At 28.9% G+C, this 14,383-nt stretch overlaps 1 protein-coding gene across 2 annotated transcripts; it reads left to right on the plus strand.

Moving 5' to 3' along the window:
• The first annotated feature begins 5,639 nt into the window (after positions 1–5,639).
• Positions 5,640–11,052, plus strand: LOC100812415 (peroxidase 4). Of its 2 annotated transcripts, none has more exons than XM_003544874.5 (4): positions 5,640–6,173; positions 8,690–8,872; positions 9,252–9,420; positions 10,381–11,052. In XM_003544874.5, the coding sequence occupies exons 1-4, from the start codon at positions 5,949–5,951 to the stop codon at positions 10,776–10,778; spliced, it is 975 nt and encodes a 324-aa protein (XP_003544922.2). In that variant the 5' UTR covers positions 5,640–5,948; the 3' UTR covers positions 10,779–11,052. The 2 variants fall into 2 exon arrangements, with proteins under 2 accessions (XP_003544922.2, XP_040864779.1); XM_041008845.1 differs by lacking the exon at positions 5,640–6,173 and adding an exon at positions 8,396–8,579.
• Positions 11,053–14,383: the final 3,331 nt, after the last annotated feature.

Consider the following 14,383-nt stretch of genomic DNA (forward strand, 5'->3'; position numbering starts at 1 on the left):
ATAAAGCTATAAATTTAGTGTTTTTTTAATATATCAATAATGGGTTGTCTTTCTTTCGGTTTTGTTGATGTTTTTTTCATGAGTTTTAGTCTAGTTTCCTCATGTTATCTTGCTCCTTTATCTTTTTAAATAAATATTGTTGTGCTGCACAAATATTTTTTTATGGGCAAAAAATTTATATTAATGAGGTACCTAGGGTACCACAACCCGTTTACATACAGGTATACCACCCTATTATCAACCAAGGTTACTAACTGTCACTAACTATTTACCAGACCCAACTCCTAAATACCTAGTAAAAATATCTTAATAGATTCTCCTTCCATATGATAGAAATCGATAAGTGTATTCCCTCACAAATCCAACTGCAAACACGCACCAACACCAAATTCAGTAGGCACCTGATACACATGTTGTGCTGTAGATGATTGATAGGATTTTGAGGTACCAACGTCGTTGGAATCATGGGATGTCGAGATCCTATAGTGATAATAGTGCATGCCAAAGCTTATATTAAAAAATATTTGTAATTAATTATTAGTAGAACCAACTTTTATTCAAATTCAATAAATATCTATCCACGTATAAAGGGTTTAGGGGTTTAAGGAATTGCATCCATCCCCACACTTCTATCCAAATATTAATCCAATAAGACAACCTTAGCTTGATAGGATTGATACATGCTAAATTAACAAGTATTCCACCCTTCCAAGTTCAAACATGAATGTCTAAGGTCTTCATTTTGAATTCATAGTTATCCTAATTCCTAACCTAGGTCTAAAACTGTAGCTCGGCTTTGATTTTTCAGCAGCCTTGGCTCAAACATCTATGCAATTTTAATAAAAGATAGTAGTATAAGAGTTGGTACTTGGTTGAGTGGAAGTCGTCAACCTTATGTACCTGCTTTATTGGAATTGTTCAGAAAATTTGTTCAAATCAATTTTTAATTAATATTATATAGTGAAGAATATCATGTACACCAATTATGGAGATATAGACATTCTATTTGTTTTTTCTTCCTTTTTCCAACAAATTGAGAAAAATGAAAATGACTTATTTCTTTTGCCCGTAAAAGAAACGAAAATGATGCATTAGAAATAGCAGATATCACTAGCACAACTCATTAACTAATTTGTCATATTGGTATTTGAATTAAGTGCATAAACAAGTAATATGTGTTTAAGTTTTCAAAATCCGAAAGGGACTAGTATAACGAAGTGATAGCAACCAAATTGCTTCTCTTCCACACCCTTCTCACTTTTGGTGAGCTTGAATGAAAGTATACGTATCCCTCTGGCATGCAACGATTGAATATGACGAATTTTAAAAGCTTAGACTTTAAGAGCAAGGTAAGAATGATAGTTTATAAATAATAATAATTATCACAAATTTTAGTCATATATGTTATTATACTTGCTTGCATATTAAACAAAATTATTGAAATTTGACTCAAGAACTTACGACAATTATTAACTGCAAAAGAAATTATATAAATTTCAATGTTAATATGCCTTCGTGGTAGATGCAAATAATTAATATTCCTAATGTCGATGCAAAATTGCATTTTCTATTGTTTCTCTCACATTCAAACTACTAAAGTGTAATTTGTTAAAACGTGAAGTGTGTCAAACATATTCATCGCAGACAAACAATAAAACGAATGATTGCTTTATGGAATTATAATTAAGTTAATTCCATGTTCGAGGTATGCCAGCTTTGCTTTATTGATTGAAGTTCAAGTTTGAGGGGCATTTATCAAGAAAAGCAAATGTTGGTATGTGATTGGAGCAGCCTCTATTGGTAAAGAAGTTAATTATTGTCTTGAATGAAGATGTTTCTGACCCTTTTCAAATCTTTTACATACGTCCCATATACACAGCCATCACTAGTATTCGTGTGTTATCATCATTCTTTTTTCCTGTATATTTTATGCATCTTGATAACTAGTGTATTTAAGATATTGATTTAAAAAGTTAAAAAAATAAAATATTATATAAAAATGTTAAAAAATGAATAATATAATATTTTTATTTAAATAAAAATATTTCTTCTAATTATCTTAATTAATACCCTAAGTATACCGAATTAGCTTTTTTCATCTTTTATTTACTTGCCTCTTATTTGGTTCCTTTTCTCCACCCACGTACGTTAACGGCACCATTGGTTTTATGTGCATGTTCCTTGTGATTTTCGCTCTATGCAATGCAAGTGTGCAACAATAGTCTTTGCAAATTGCAAGCCTAGCACGCCATCATTGGTTGGTGACATTAACATACTATTCTACTTCAACTTTACTAACTTGTCCTTCTCAAATCCCATGTGAGTTTTAGCATTATTATATTCTTAAACAAGTACTAAGTCGTAACTTTGGCAGCCATAGCTTTCTTTATTTTCCTTAATTCCATGTTTTGTTCTGTTTAGCACAGTGGCATCCACAGGAAATTCAAAGAGACGTTGTACTATCAAATTATGTTTGTGTTAAGCACGATAATCAATGATAGAGCAATAATTAATATAATGTTAGCTTGTTGCTCAGCTCTTACATATAAGAACCAATTTAAGAAATTATATGTAAGTGCAATTACATGTGTGAAGACCTGCATGTACTATTATATGCAAATTAAATTAAATTGTCTCTTGCTAAATATTAGAAAGATAGAGTGGTGACTGCTATCTCTTAAAGTCAAGAAAAGCTATCATATTCGTATTGCATTTAGTTGACTGAAATTGCATGCCAAAATTATTCTTAAACAGGAACAATAAATATGATTAGGATAGTTAACAAATGTTATTAAAGTAGGAAAAATACCAATATAAACAAGGCAACAACTTCACGGTATTGGTTTTTGGGAGCATAAAAACTGTAGAATATATATAATCTTGTTTTTTTTTTAATTCTATCCACTGTTATTTTAATATAAAAGAGCTTGAAAAAAATTTTAAAAAGTATTATAATCGTTCAGATATCGACTCAAATTAATATTGACTATAGATTTTGGGAGAACTTTTCTCACTCGAAATTCTCTCACGCCACAGAAAAGAGAAAGATTAAAGAGAGAATTGAGAAACGGTAATGAAAAATCTGCACTACCTTTATTAGTTACTATTTATCATCGAATCCGGATCCTGATTTCCTGCATTGTTATGCCTCTCCAGTACTTTTGTAAGCCCTTTGATCAATCACGTGGTTTAGAAAAATTTGTCTCTTTTATACTCATCCCAAAAACAAATGATTTAGAAATCATAAAATTAATACTAGGTGAGTCTTTTTTTTTTTTTTTTTACTTATAATGCGAAACTTTGTAATAAATTGTGTCTTTTTTTTGTTACTTAAAATTGTATTAGAAGATAAAAAAAAATGCTATCAAATACCCTTAAGCATTTGCTAAGAAACCAAAAGTAAAACTTTTTCTTATTAGAAAGTGTAATGTGCATTGCACCATGACTTCTAATACAATTTTAACTTAAAAAATTTCTATTTATTGATTTTTTTGACACATTAATTTATTAATTCATTAATTAATTAGTGTTTTAGGACATCAATAAGCAAAACCCAAAAAGAATAATGCGAGAAATTAAACATGAATTTACAATTTTTATTTCGCAATTTGACTCAGTTTAGTAATTTACTGGATGTAACAAAATTGGAATAAAAATTGTAAATTCATGTTTGATTCCCCACATTATTCTCTTTCTTTTCTTGTCTAATTTTTCTTCACGACTTAACGTTTTATTCCAATTGTGCACTCTTAAAAAGACTGATCAAATAGCATTTCTTTACAAGGAAATGGAGATTAGACACGTGTTACTGTGTATTGTTTAGGGAAAGAAACAAGAGAACATGATTAGTAACATCAGACGACAGTAGTAGAATGAAGAAAAGTCTTAAAATAAAACGAAGAATAAAAAATGAATACATGCCGACAAAGGGCGAAGAAAAGTAAAGTAAAGAAATAGAGACACCAACAAACACTCAAACAGGCATGATTAGGAAAACATATTTGCTGTATGTCATGTAAAAAAAAAGAAGAAGAAGAAGAAGAAGAAGATGAAAATTTGGTATCTGCTATAAGGGTGCATGCGTATTCCAAAACACAGAACAAGAGTTTCTTTTATTTTGTTTTGGTCTTCCCATAGACTAGCACGTGCATGCTGCCACATGCACTGCGGCAATTAACTCTCTAACTCTATTTGATTTTAAAGATCATTTTATTTTAAGAGTTTTTTTTAACATTTTCTCAAAATAAATGTTGGTTGGCAACTTCATCTTCATGTTTTTTTATCTAAGCTTTGTGGATATCATAGATCGACTAGTCAAGTTTCTGATTGCGACACTGTCAAATTAATAAATAGTTCACTAGAAGAAAGTTTATGTATATTGACAGATTATTTTCGACAACATCAAATTACTGAAGATCAAATTAATATATAGTGAGTGGAGTTCGTATGCTCGTGACAGTCAATTTTCAGTAATTTTCGTGTTGTATATATTGTGCAAAGCAGTGACAGCCAATAATCATAGATTGGTAGTCATAATATATTTTTATTAAAAATAAAAATAAAAAGATTTTACAGATGGCTTTGATCATTAGTAACGAGACTTTTTGTATGTGACAACTTCAAACTAAAACATTCGTATTAATTTTTTGCACAATGATTAGGGTATTTTTCTTGTAGGAAACATGTATGAGAATCCTACATAAGAATCGATACCCGCAAAAGAAAGTAGTATGAAAAAGACAAAAATATTCATATTGTGATTGATGTAATAATTTTATAACAGCGTATACTTTACGCTATTGTTTTATCTCATTTCTAGCTATGAATGTGTAAATTCGATTGAAAAGTATATATAATACGTCTTTCACTTGTTTTAAAAATATTGAAATATATAGAATGTCTGTTTTCCTGCATGTGTAATATGTAGTAATAATCTGTAGCCGAATGCAAGTGATCGATAATGGTAACATATATAGTACTGTACTAAATATTAATATATGTAACTCGGTGGTGATGTTCGTGGGATTAATTAGAACCACACAATACCCGGTCTTGATGCTGGTGTAGTGGTATTAGCTAGTACTGAAGCTAGCAAACAAGCATCGAAGTTTCCATCATCTTTTCTAAGAACTGGTGCAGCCGTGGCCTTCAAATTTTGATTGAAGCTCCACCACACTGGTTTCTATAGTGTTTTCAATATTAAATAATGATGATGATTGATAATGATCCAGCCCAAATAATAATACTTGTATAAAAGTATATATTTTTTATTATTATAAATGCAGGCAATTTTGATTGGGTAAGTTGATGACTTGTTATCTCTCTGGGCTCTGTTGCCTGAAAAGCCTGCATGCATCTTCATTGTCAACTTGCCAACATGAGATATTATAGATCTTGGCTGGTTATTAAGATTCGACTTTTTTTTTCATCACTTTCCATTAAATAATTTATTCGATAATAATAATAGCATCTAGTGCAATACTTATACAAGTAGCATTTCTCTTTATTATATAATTATATGATATAATAATAAACAAATAGCATGGGCTTTTGCAACTTTTGAATAGTCAACCTCGGCATATATTCTTTAACAACAACAGCCAAACAAATAAGAACCCTATTTTTTCACTAATAATAATGACAAATGCATAGCTAATGATTCGACCAAGTTCATTTCACCAGAACCTTGTGTTTTCCTAATTTAAAAAAAGTTACCACCTTATACAATAATTTCATACTTTTCATTTTCAACCGGTCAATTCAATCCACATTTCCAGACATAGATAAACGTTATATGTGTCATGCACTAATTTGTCAAGTTCTTGATGATTAGGTGAGCGTTAATGAGTTGCCATCTCACACATCCTCTCCTATATATATTGTAGTATTTTCCTTGCATAGTCTATAAGATCACCCATCTTCTCATAAGCTCTACTTAGCAAATCAAAATGGCACTTTCTTCTTCATCTTCAACATCCATATTTGCTTTAGCTTTGTTCACTACTCTTTTGCTTATAGGAAGTTCTTCAGCTCAACTCTCTGAGAACTTCTATGATAGTAAATGTCCCAAGGTTTTCTATGCCGTAAAATCCGTTCTTCAATCTGCTTTGGCTAAAGAACCTCGCCAGGGAGCATCTATCGTTCGCCTCTTCTTTCATGACTGCTTTGTCAATGTAAATTACTCTTCATCTATGTTTAGTTTTTATTTTTCTTTAGTTATATATACTATAATACTATATGTTATTCTATGGTTTATCAAGGGTAATACTTTTATTTTGTCAGCTATCAAGGGTAATAATACCTAACTACTTTTAGCATCAATCAAACAAAACCTATAAATTCATATGATTGTCAACAAATTTTTTTTCAAAGATTTCAAATCGTTCATTTATTCATTCATTAGGAACGTAATGGGTTGTGTGTGGATAATCGTAATTGCTAAAATACAAGTATTTAATAATGCAATACTATGTTCTTTTTAGTTGCTACCGGTCATTTATACGTATTTTTCTTTCTTTCCAAGTTTAATCGCTTTCAACAAGTCTTATTCGATGATGTGACATCACCAATAATGACACGTTTGAAGCATAAAAAAAATGAAGTGAAAATGTTGTTCTCATTATTGAAAAAATAACATTTTATGACTGTTTTTAAGGATTTTTAATAATTAACGGTTTTTAATTGTAGTTGTAGTCATTATTGTGAAATTTTTTTAACTTTTCACCATAGTTCACAAACCTTTTTAAAAGTTACAATTTCTAAAATAGTTTTTTTAAGAATCTTTTTAATTAGAAATTATTTTCTTTAAAAAAAATAGATTATTTTAAGGATGTTTTGCGTAAAAATCATCTTAAAAAATAAATTTTCTAATACAATTTTTTAAAAAACTGTCTTATAATATCTTATTTTAAAAAGAAAAATTAAAAATTAAGGATTATAAAATGATTTTTTTAAAAAATAATCTTAGAAGTAGACTTTTTGAAATTATTTTTTAAAAAATATCTTAAAATATATATTTTTTAATTAAAATAATAAATTATCAGATGATGAAAAACCAAAATTATTATATGTTATAAAAAAGAAATATTAAGAGACAAAATACAAAGAAAAGGTCTGAATATGAAGATATATCCAAATGTTTTTATGGTTAATTACGTACACCACTTTTTTTTAAAACACAGGGTTTTGGTTTTTCCGGCCATAGGTCCGAATCTCTAATAGAATAAATTAGTATATTTAAATATTTTTAGTCGAAGTTGAGTCATCATGCAAGATAACATAATAGAGTTTTTAAGGTGGCGTGAATAATACTGTTAATTTTTTAATCAATCAAATTATATATTATTTTTTATTAATAATTTTTTATTTTTAAATTAGTTATTATTATTATTTTTAAATTAAAAAATATGATTAAAAATAACTTTAATTGATTAAAAAGCTAACCGTATCAAAATTTCTAAAATTATTGGAGTACATGAGTACAATCTCAATATAAATTCTATTTATTTATAACTAGAATAAAGTGTTTTACATGAGTACAATCTTTCATAAATAATTTATACATCTATTTTTCTTTTCAATTAATTTCCTTTGCACAGTAAATTAATTTATCACAATGCACATTAGATGATGCAAATTATGGTCACACTTGGGTTGAATGTTTATTTTTTGTTTTTATTTTTTGAAAATAACTTCTTTCTAAAATTTTCAAGATTTATAAAACAGCGAAAAAAAAGACTCTAACATATTACCATGTTTTCATTTCTTTAGAAAAAAATAAAAACGTTTATATGTTTTTTTCAATTTTAAATTTATTTTTAAAATTTTAAACAAACGTATTTTTACTCTTATTTTTTGTTTTCTTTAAAAATTAAAACAGAAAACACGTACTCCAATTAAAACATTCCATGTAGGTTGTAGAATAATATATTTCCATCAAGAAGTAAAAGATAATCGATAATAAAATACTATCCACAAAGAAGTAAGAATGTCAAAATAGATTCAATCAACTGTAAATTTATTTTATTTAATACTTTAAAATGAGTTGGGTTGAGTTATTTAATTCAATCATTTAACTTGCATAATTCGTCTAACTCAATTATTGGCCAACTCAATGAGTCCTGACTTTAGTTGACTTATCAGATTAAACTTTTTTTAGTTAATTATTTTGATGAGTTTAGTTAAATATTATTTTATTAAACATATAAATTCTATGTTATTTTATTGCTTTGTTTTACATTCATTTAAAACACGATTATAGTTTTTAAATATCATTTGTGCTAAGATAATCTAGTAAGATAAAACTTTTTATAATTATGACATTATGTTTCCTCATATTTCATATATATTTCCATAAAATAATTTTGGCAGCCAAGTTCGACCCGCAACCTATATTAATTGTGTAGGGTTGAAATTCTTAATCCAATCTCTAGTCCAACCCATCCCAGCAGGGATGAGTTATGTTAAGCCTATTTTAATTAACATCCTACCTACATTCATGCCAACACTTAATATATTCAACTATGGTGTTCATTAAACATATGCATTTTTTTTTTGGCTTAGAAGTGCTTCCTTCTAAAGTAAACTTTCACCTACCAATCCAATTTCGATAAAGTTAGTCACTGTTCTATAAATTAATTACAACTAATTATTGCTAATTGTGTATTGCTGCTTAATTAATTGGAAACAGGGTTGTGATGGATCAGTGTTACTTGATGGCCCTTCCTCGGAGAAGATTGCACTTCCCAACAAGAACTCTTTGAGAGGTTATGAAGTCATTGATGCCATCAAGTCTAAGGTGGAGGCACTATGCCCTGGAGTGGTGTCATGTGCTGATATCGTTACCATTGCTGCTCGTGACTCTGTTGCAATTGTGAGTTCAAAACCAATATAGACTATAAGATCATATTTAATTAATTAAGATTTTATAAAAAAATATATATTTAACATTTTTAAGTATTTATACAAATACCAAGTAGAAGTTTGGTTGTGCGTTCAAAACGTGAAAAACCAAGTCATTCGCAAGAAAGACGTGGAGGCTAGCTACACTGTGTAGCTGCTTGATGGATGTCAAAAAATGTGAAACCAAACATGCTCTATAAGTAACTTTTAATTTTGACAACTTATGTATGGTTATATGCCTTTGATAGAGTATATCATTACTCCACACACATATATTATATATAGATGTATAGGGTTGTTGAATACTTATTTATCAATTTGTATGGTTTATAAAATTTCATGATATGCAGCTTGGAGGGCCAAATTGGAAGGTTAAACTTGGTAGAAGGGATTCCACGACTGGCTTTTTCAACCTTGCAAACAGTGGTGTGCTTCCAGGACCGAATTCTTCCCTCAGCAGCCTTATCCAAAGATTTGATGATCAAGGGCTCTCTACCAAGGACATGGTTGCATTATCAGGTACATTTACTTTTCTCTTTTTTCTAGTTTGGTATATTTTCAAGATGACTTTATATTTAATTTATACAAACGTATGGCTTTCCATCCAAAGAAATTTAATTTGTTTATTTATACAGTATTTCCATAAGACTGAGATAAGAGAAGAAGTGAGAAAAATAAGAAATGAAATAATAGATGAGTATTGTGATAATAAAAGAAATTTTATTATATAATACAATATCTCACTATCTCTTTACTTAATAATTACTTGTAGTGGATATATATGTGGACCTGGATGTGACATTTAAATTACCACGTAAATGCATGCCATGCTCTTTCTCTAGGCTAAAAGCCATTTGACTTCTAAACAGAGAAGAGTCAAGTTAAAGGAAAAGCATGTTTAACTAACTTGAAAAAGATATATACGGTATTAATTGTTTCCACAGCCAAAAAAGAATAACACCATCCATTTACATATCATTTTCAGTTAGCATTATTCTGCCTCAAGAGTCTTTCATTATTTGTATATTATATTTATTTATGTTAACTGCATATTCAATTTATACACTGGATTAAGGAACGTACTTACTATTTGACAAGTAAATTGTATATGTGGTGAAATTCAAATGTAAAAGTATGAATTAATTATCAATTTCATTAGTGCATCAATTCTATATATAACACCATGAATATATACAAAAGAACTATTCAACTATATCTTCATGTTTCAAATTTTTTTTGTCATGTTAAAAACTTTATTTACATTGCAGCTGATTTTAATTATTGAAATCTTAGGCTAAATAATATTTTTGAAATTTTGATTTTTAATCATGTCAAATAAGGTTGTAATCTATATAACCAACCTCACCCAATGTGAGATAAGGCTTTCTAGTTGTTGACTTGTTGTTAAACACTTTACATGTCACAAGTGTTATTATTTAGACCACCCCTGTTTATTTGATATTTTCTTTGAGATTTCAGGAGCACACACAATTGGAAAGGCAAGGTGTGTCAGTTATAGAGATCGCATATACAATGAAAACAACATTGACAGTTTATTTGCCAAGGCAAGGCAAAAGAACTGTCCAAAGGGTAGCAGTGGAACACCAAAGGACAACAATGTAGCACCACTAGACTTCAAAACTCCTAACCATTTCGATAACGAATACTTCAAGAACCTCATCAACAAAAAGGGTCTCCTTCGTTCTGATCAAGAGCTCTTCAATGGAGGATCCACAGATTCACTAGTGAGAACTTACAGCAACAATCAAAGGGTCTTTGAGGCTGACTTCGTCACTGCAATGATTAAGATGGGAAACATCAAACCCTTAACTGGGTCAAATGGGCAGATAAGGAAGCAATGTAGGAGGCCAAATTAGAAGAGACACAACAAATAAATATATGAATTGAGTTTTTGTGTGTTACATATACACCCCAAAAGTGGGGTACCGGTAGTTCTTTTGTGAGCATGATCTGTTAAGTTGTTTTCTTGTTCCTTCAAAAATTGTTTTGTTGTTAAGTTCAATTTCAATTTTACTAGAGAGTTATTGTAAGGAATTAATTGTAAAGCATGTAATGTCATTTTAAGGATTGTTGTTACGGTTACAACAATTGTTACTGTTTCAAAAAACGTGATATGATGAAAGTGGAAAATTGTTTTTTTTTTTTCATAAGAATTACTTTCAGTATATATTGAATTAAATTATTTAGATGCTATTATAAGATTGAAGATAATTTTAAATTCAATAATAAAGTCATGCAATAAAAGAAAAGTAAAGAAAAAGAGCAATGCAATTAAACAAAATAAAGGATTTGTTTCAATTACTCGAGAGCTTTCTCAAATGAGTTAAGATGTCATCAAGTAGTGATGTACGAGTAATCAATATCTATTTAATTTTTTTCGTACATATAATTGTAAAAGAGTATTTTAGTTGTCTACGAGATTTTAATTAATCTCCTTTGAGATTCTATTGGCATATTCACAAATTTTTTTTCATGAACATTAGTGTCACTCAACCAACCATTTCTTTGGTATGAAAAAGAAAATAGATATATCAACAACTGGTTAATTGATACATCAATTTAATTACAACAATTCATTTGTGATATAGAATTGAATTCTTGTAAAATAACTTACTGATCGTCTAATTTCTTAAATATAAATTCTCTTGAAGTTTCACAATTTAACTAATCCCTTGATTTTAATTATATGAGAAAATTGGTGTGCATAATTGTGTTTATAGTTTTTTGTTTTTAAAATTATTTTGAAAAAAAAATTAAACTATAATTTTTAGTGAAGAGTATGGAAGAGAGCAAGTGGAGAACGAAAATAGGACAATACAAAAAAATGAATAATAAAAAAACTGAAAGTAATTAATTAAAGAATCAAAACTGTTAGCTTATATATGTTTTGATTTTTTATTTTAAAAACTATAACATATTAAAAAAATCTGGTTTTAAAAAACTACTTTTATCTGAGATAACTTCTTTTCTTTTCTTTTCTTTTCTTTTTTTTTAAAAAAAAAGCTTTTATAAACAAGACACATTATTCAGGGCACATTCCATAAGATTTATGATGCTAAAAAAATTCACAAAATCCAAAAGCTATTGAATTATATCTACAGTCATAGGTGCAATATGTTTAAAGATGAAGACAAATAAATCAATTAGAAGCATGGTCCAACATTTTATTTTGCAATTTGATAAGAATATCCGTCCAGTCAATGGATGACTAACTACTTCATACAAACATTTAATAAAGGTTTAGTTATAATAAACTACGACTAAAAGCTTATATTATTAAGAGTAGAAGTCAATAACATCACAATCCAATTAAATCTTATCCATCAAACCTTAGCTAAAAAGATTTAGCAATCCATGGCAAAGGAATAAGAGACGAGAAAAAGGGAAGAAAACTCTTTATTAACTTCAAGAAACTAGAAATGAACCTAAAGAAATCATCAAAGAACCTAATTTCTTAAAATGCCTAAATCCTTAGGTGTACTTGGGTGTTACTGTTTTCGTCTCGCTTGAAAAGTTAACATAGAAAACCCTAACTATAGTAGCCTTTTGAATATGTTAGATGCTAAGCTTGGTGTCTTAGCAACCATTATTCGATGCGTAGGTATATATATGTATATACGTATTACACCAACTACATTATAGACTTTCCCTTAAAAAAAAAAAACTACATTATAGGCTTTGGAAATCTTGACAAATCTATCGCAACATTTGGCTTTGTTTGTTACTATCGAAAACGAACAGATTGATAGGGAAATGAAGGAAAAAGGCATATATTTTAATCTTGTCGTCCATTTGGTATGAATGTGAGAGGGAAGCATGACTAAAAAAGAACGGGGGGCCCACTGTTGCACTAATTGTCCATTTTAGGAGAGAAAAAAGAGAAGGAAAAGTGTTTTAGTGTAGTAAAAATACAAAAATATCCTTACTCAATTGGATACTTTTTTTTTTATTAAGGATGTTTCTATCATTTATTTCTTTTCATTTTCTTTCCTATTAAAATTATCTTACTTTTCACTCCATTTTTTTTTTCTTTTCCTTGTTTTTTTTTTTTCAAACTACACAAAACATTACCTTTCTTATGTGAAAAATACTTGTGTGTTTTAAGTGTCACCACATTTAATCCAATCCAATTTAAATATAAAAAAAATGTGTTTGTTCAATTCATAAGAGGTGAAATCCAATGTAGGATGGGGTCGTGAATTGAAAATTTTAACCTAATAAATATGAACTAACTAATACAAGACTTTTACTTTTGAAAGATTATTTTAATTATTTTGCTCATTTTTTAAATATATTCACATGGAATTTGTTTAAAAATATATACCTTCATTGACGCAACTCGATCCAAGTCAAATTTGAATTTGTTAGCTTAATTGAGTTATTTTCCTAAAATGAATTAACCAAATCAATCATTTATAAGTGGTGGTTCGGACTAACTTTTTTTCAAGTATAATTGTTTCTCTAGGATTCAACTTCTTTAAGATGAATAATTTATTTTAGAGAATAAAGAAAATAATCTTATTCATTGATGAAAATATTTGGTTAATATTATGTGTACATATATAACAAACTGTGAAGAAATTAAAATATCAACAATTATTTTTTTTATCAGCGACTAAAATTACTTATTTTATCATTACTCGTCTTAGAGGAGCCAAGTCTATAAAAATGAATTAAAAAATAAAATATGATTGATTCTTACTCATATTCTATTATTTATTTTTATATAAAATATTTTTTCATATAAATCATTTATAAACATGCCTACAAACAATGAATGTGTGAGTGTGACCCGTGTGAATGCACGGATTACCCACTGGTTTAAATGAATGCAATTATTTACTGACATGAGTTCATAAACAGAGTGTAAATGATTGAGGCTTGAGGAGTGTAATACAAATTGGTGTCCCGTTTCTTGAATCCCTTCGCCTTGGATTTGTTTTTCTCATGTGCCTTTTTTTCCTCTTTTGTGCTCTACTGCTGTCTCAAGGTGGTTTAAAGGGGGAAGGGTGCCATGGCTTTTTGGAGAAGGTTAATGGAAGGATGAGCGTACTGTGTGAGGAGGACGAAAGGTGTTCATGTTCTTTGTGTGTTGATGATGGGAAATGTCAAGGTCAAAGTCAAAGTGTGAAGCCTTGACCAGTGTTTGAATTTATCGATGATGTTCTGCAAAGGGACATTGGAAAAGGAGTGAGAAGGGGCACGATGAACTATGAAGGATGGAAATATTTACATGAATTTTGTTACATTATAAGCAACTTGAGTTCCTGAATCTTTTTGGTCAATAAAGGATTAAAGGCAATATGTCATAGATACTAATTCATGGCCAAACATTCGATTTATTGTTTTCATTTTCATCAGTGTATATATATCATATGCCTTGTGCTAAAGCATACAAACAACTTTTCGTTTGCTCTTTTGAAAGCATCACCATGGTATCAGCTGCAATATATTATTCTTG

Source organism: Glycine max, chromosome 14, assembly GCF_000004515.6.
Source record: "Glycine max cultivar Williams 82 chromosome 14, Glycine_max_v4.0, whole genome shotgun sequence".
Taxonomy (NCBI): Eukaryota; Viridiplantae; Streptophyta; class Magnoliopsida; order Fabales; family Fabaceae; genus Glycine; species Glycine max.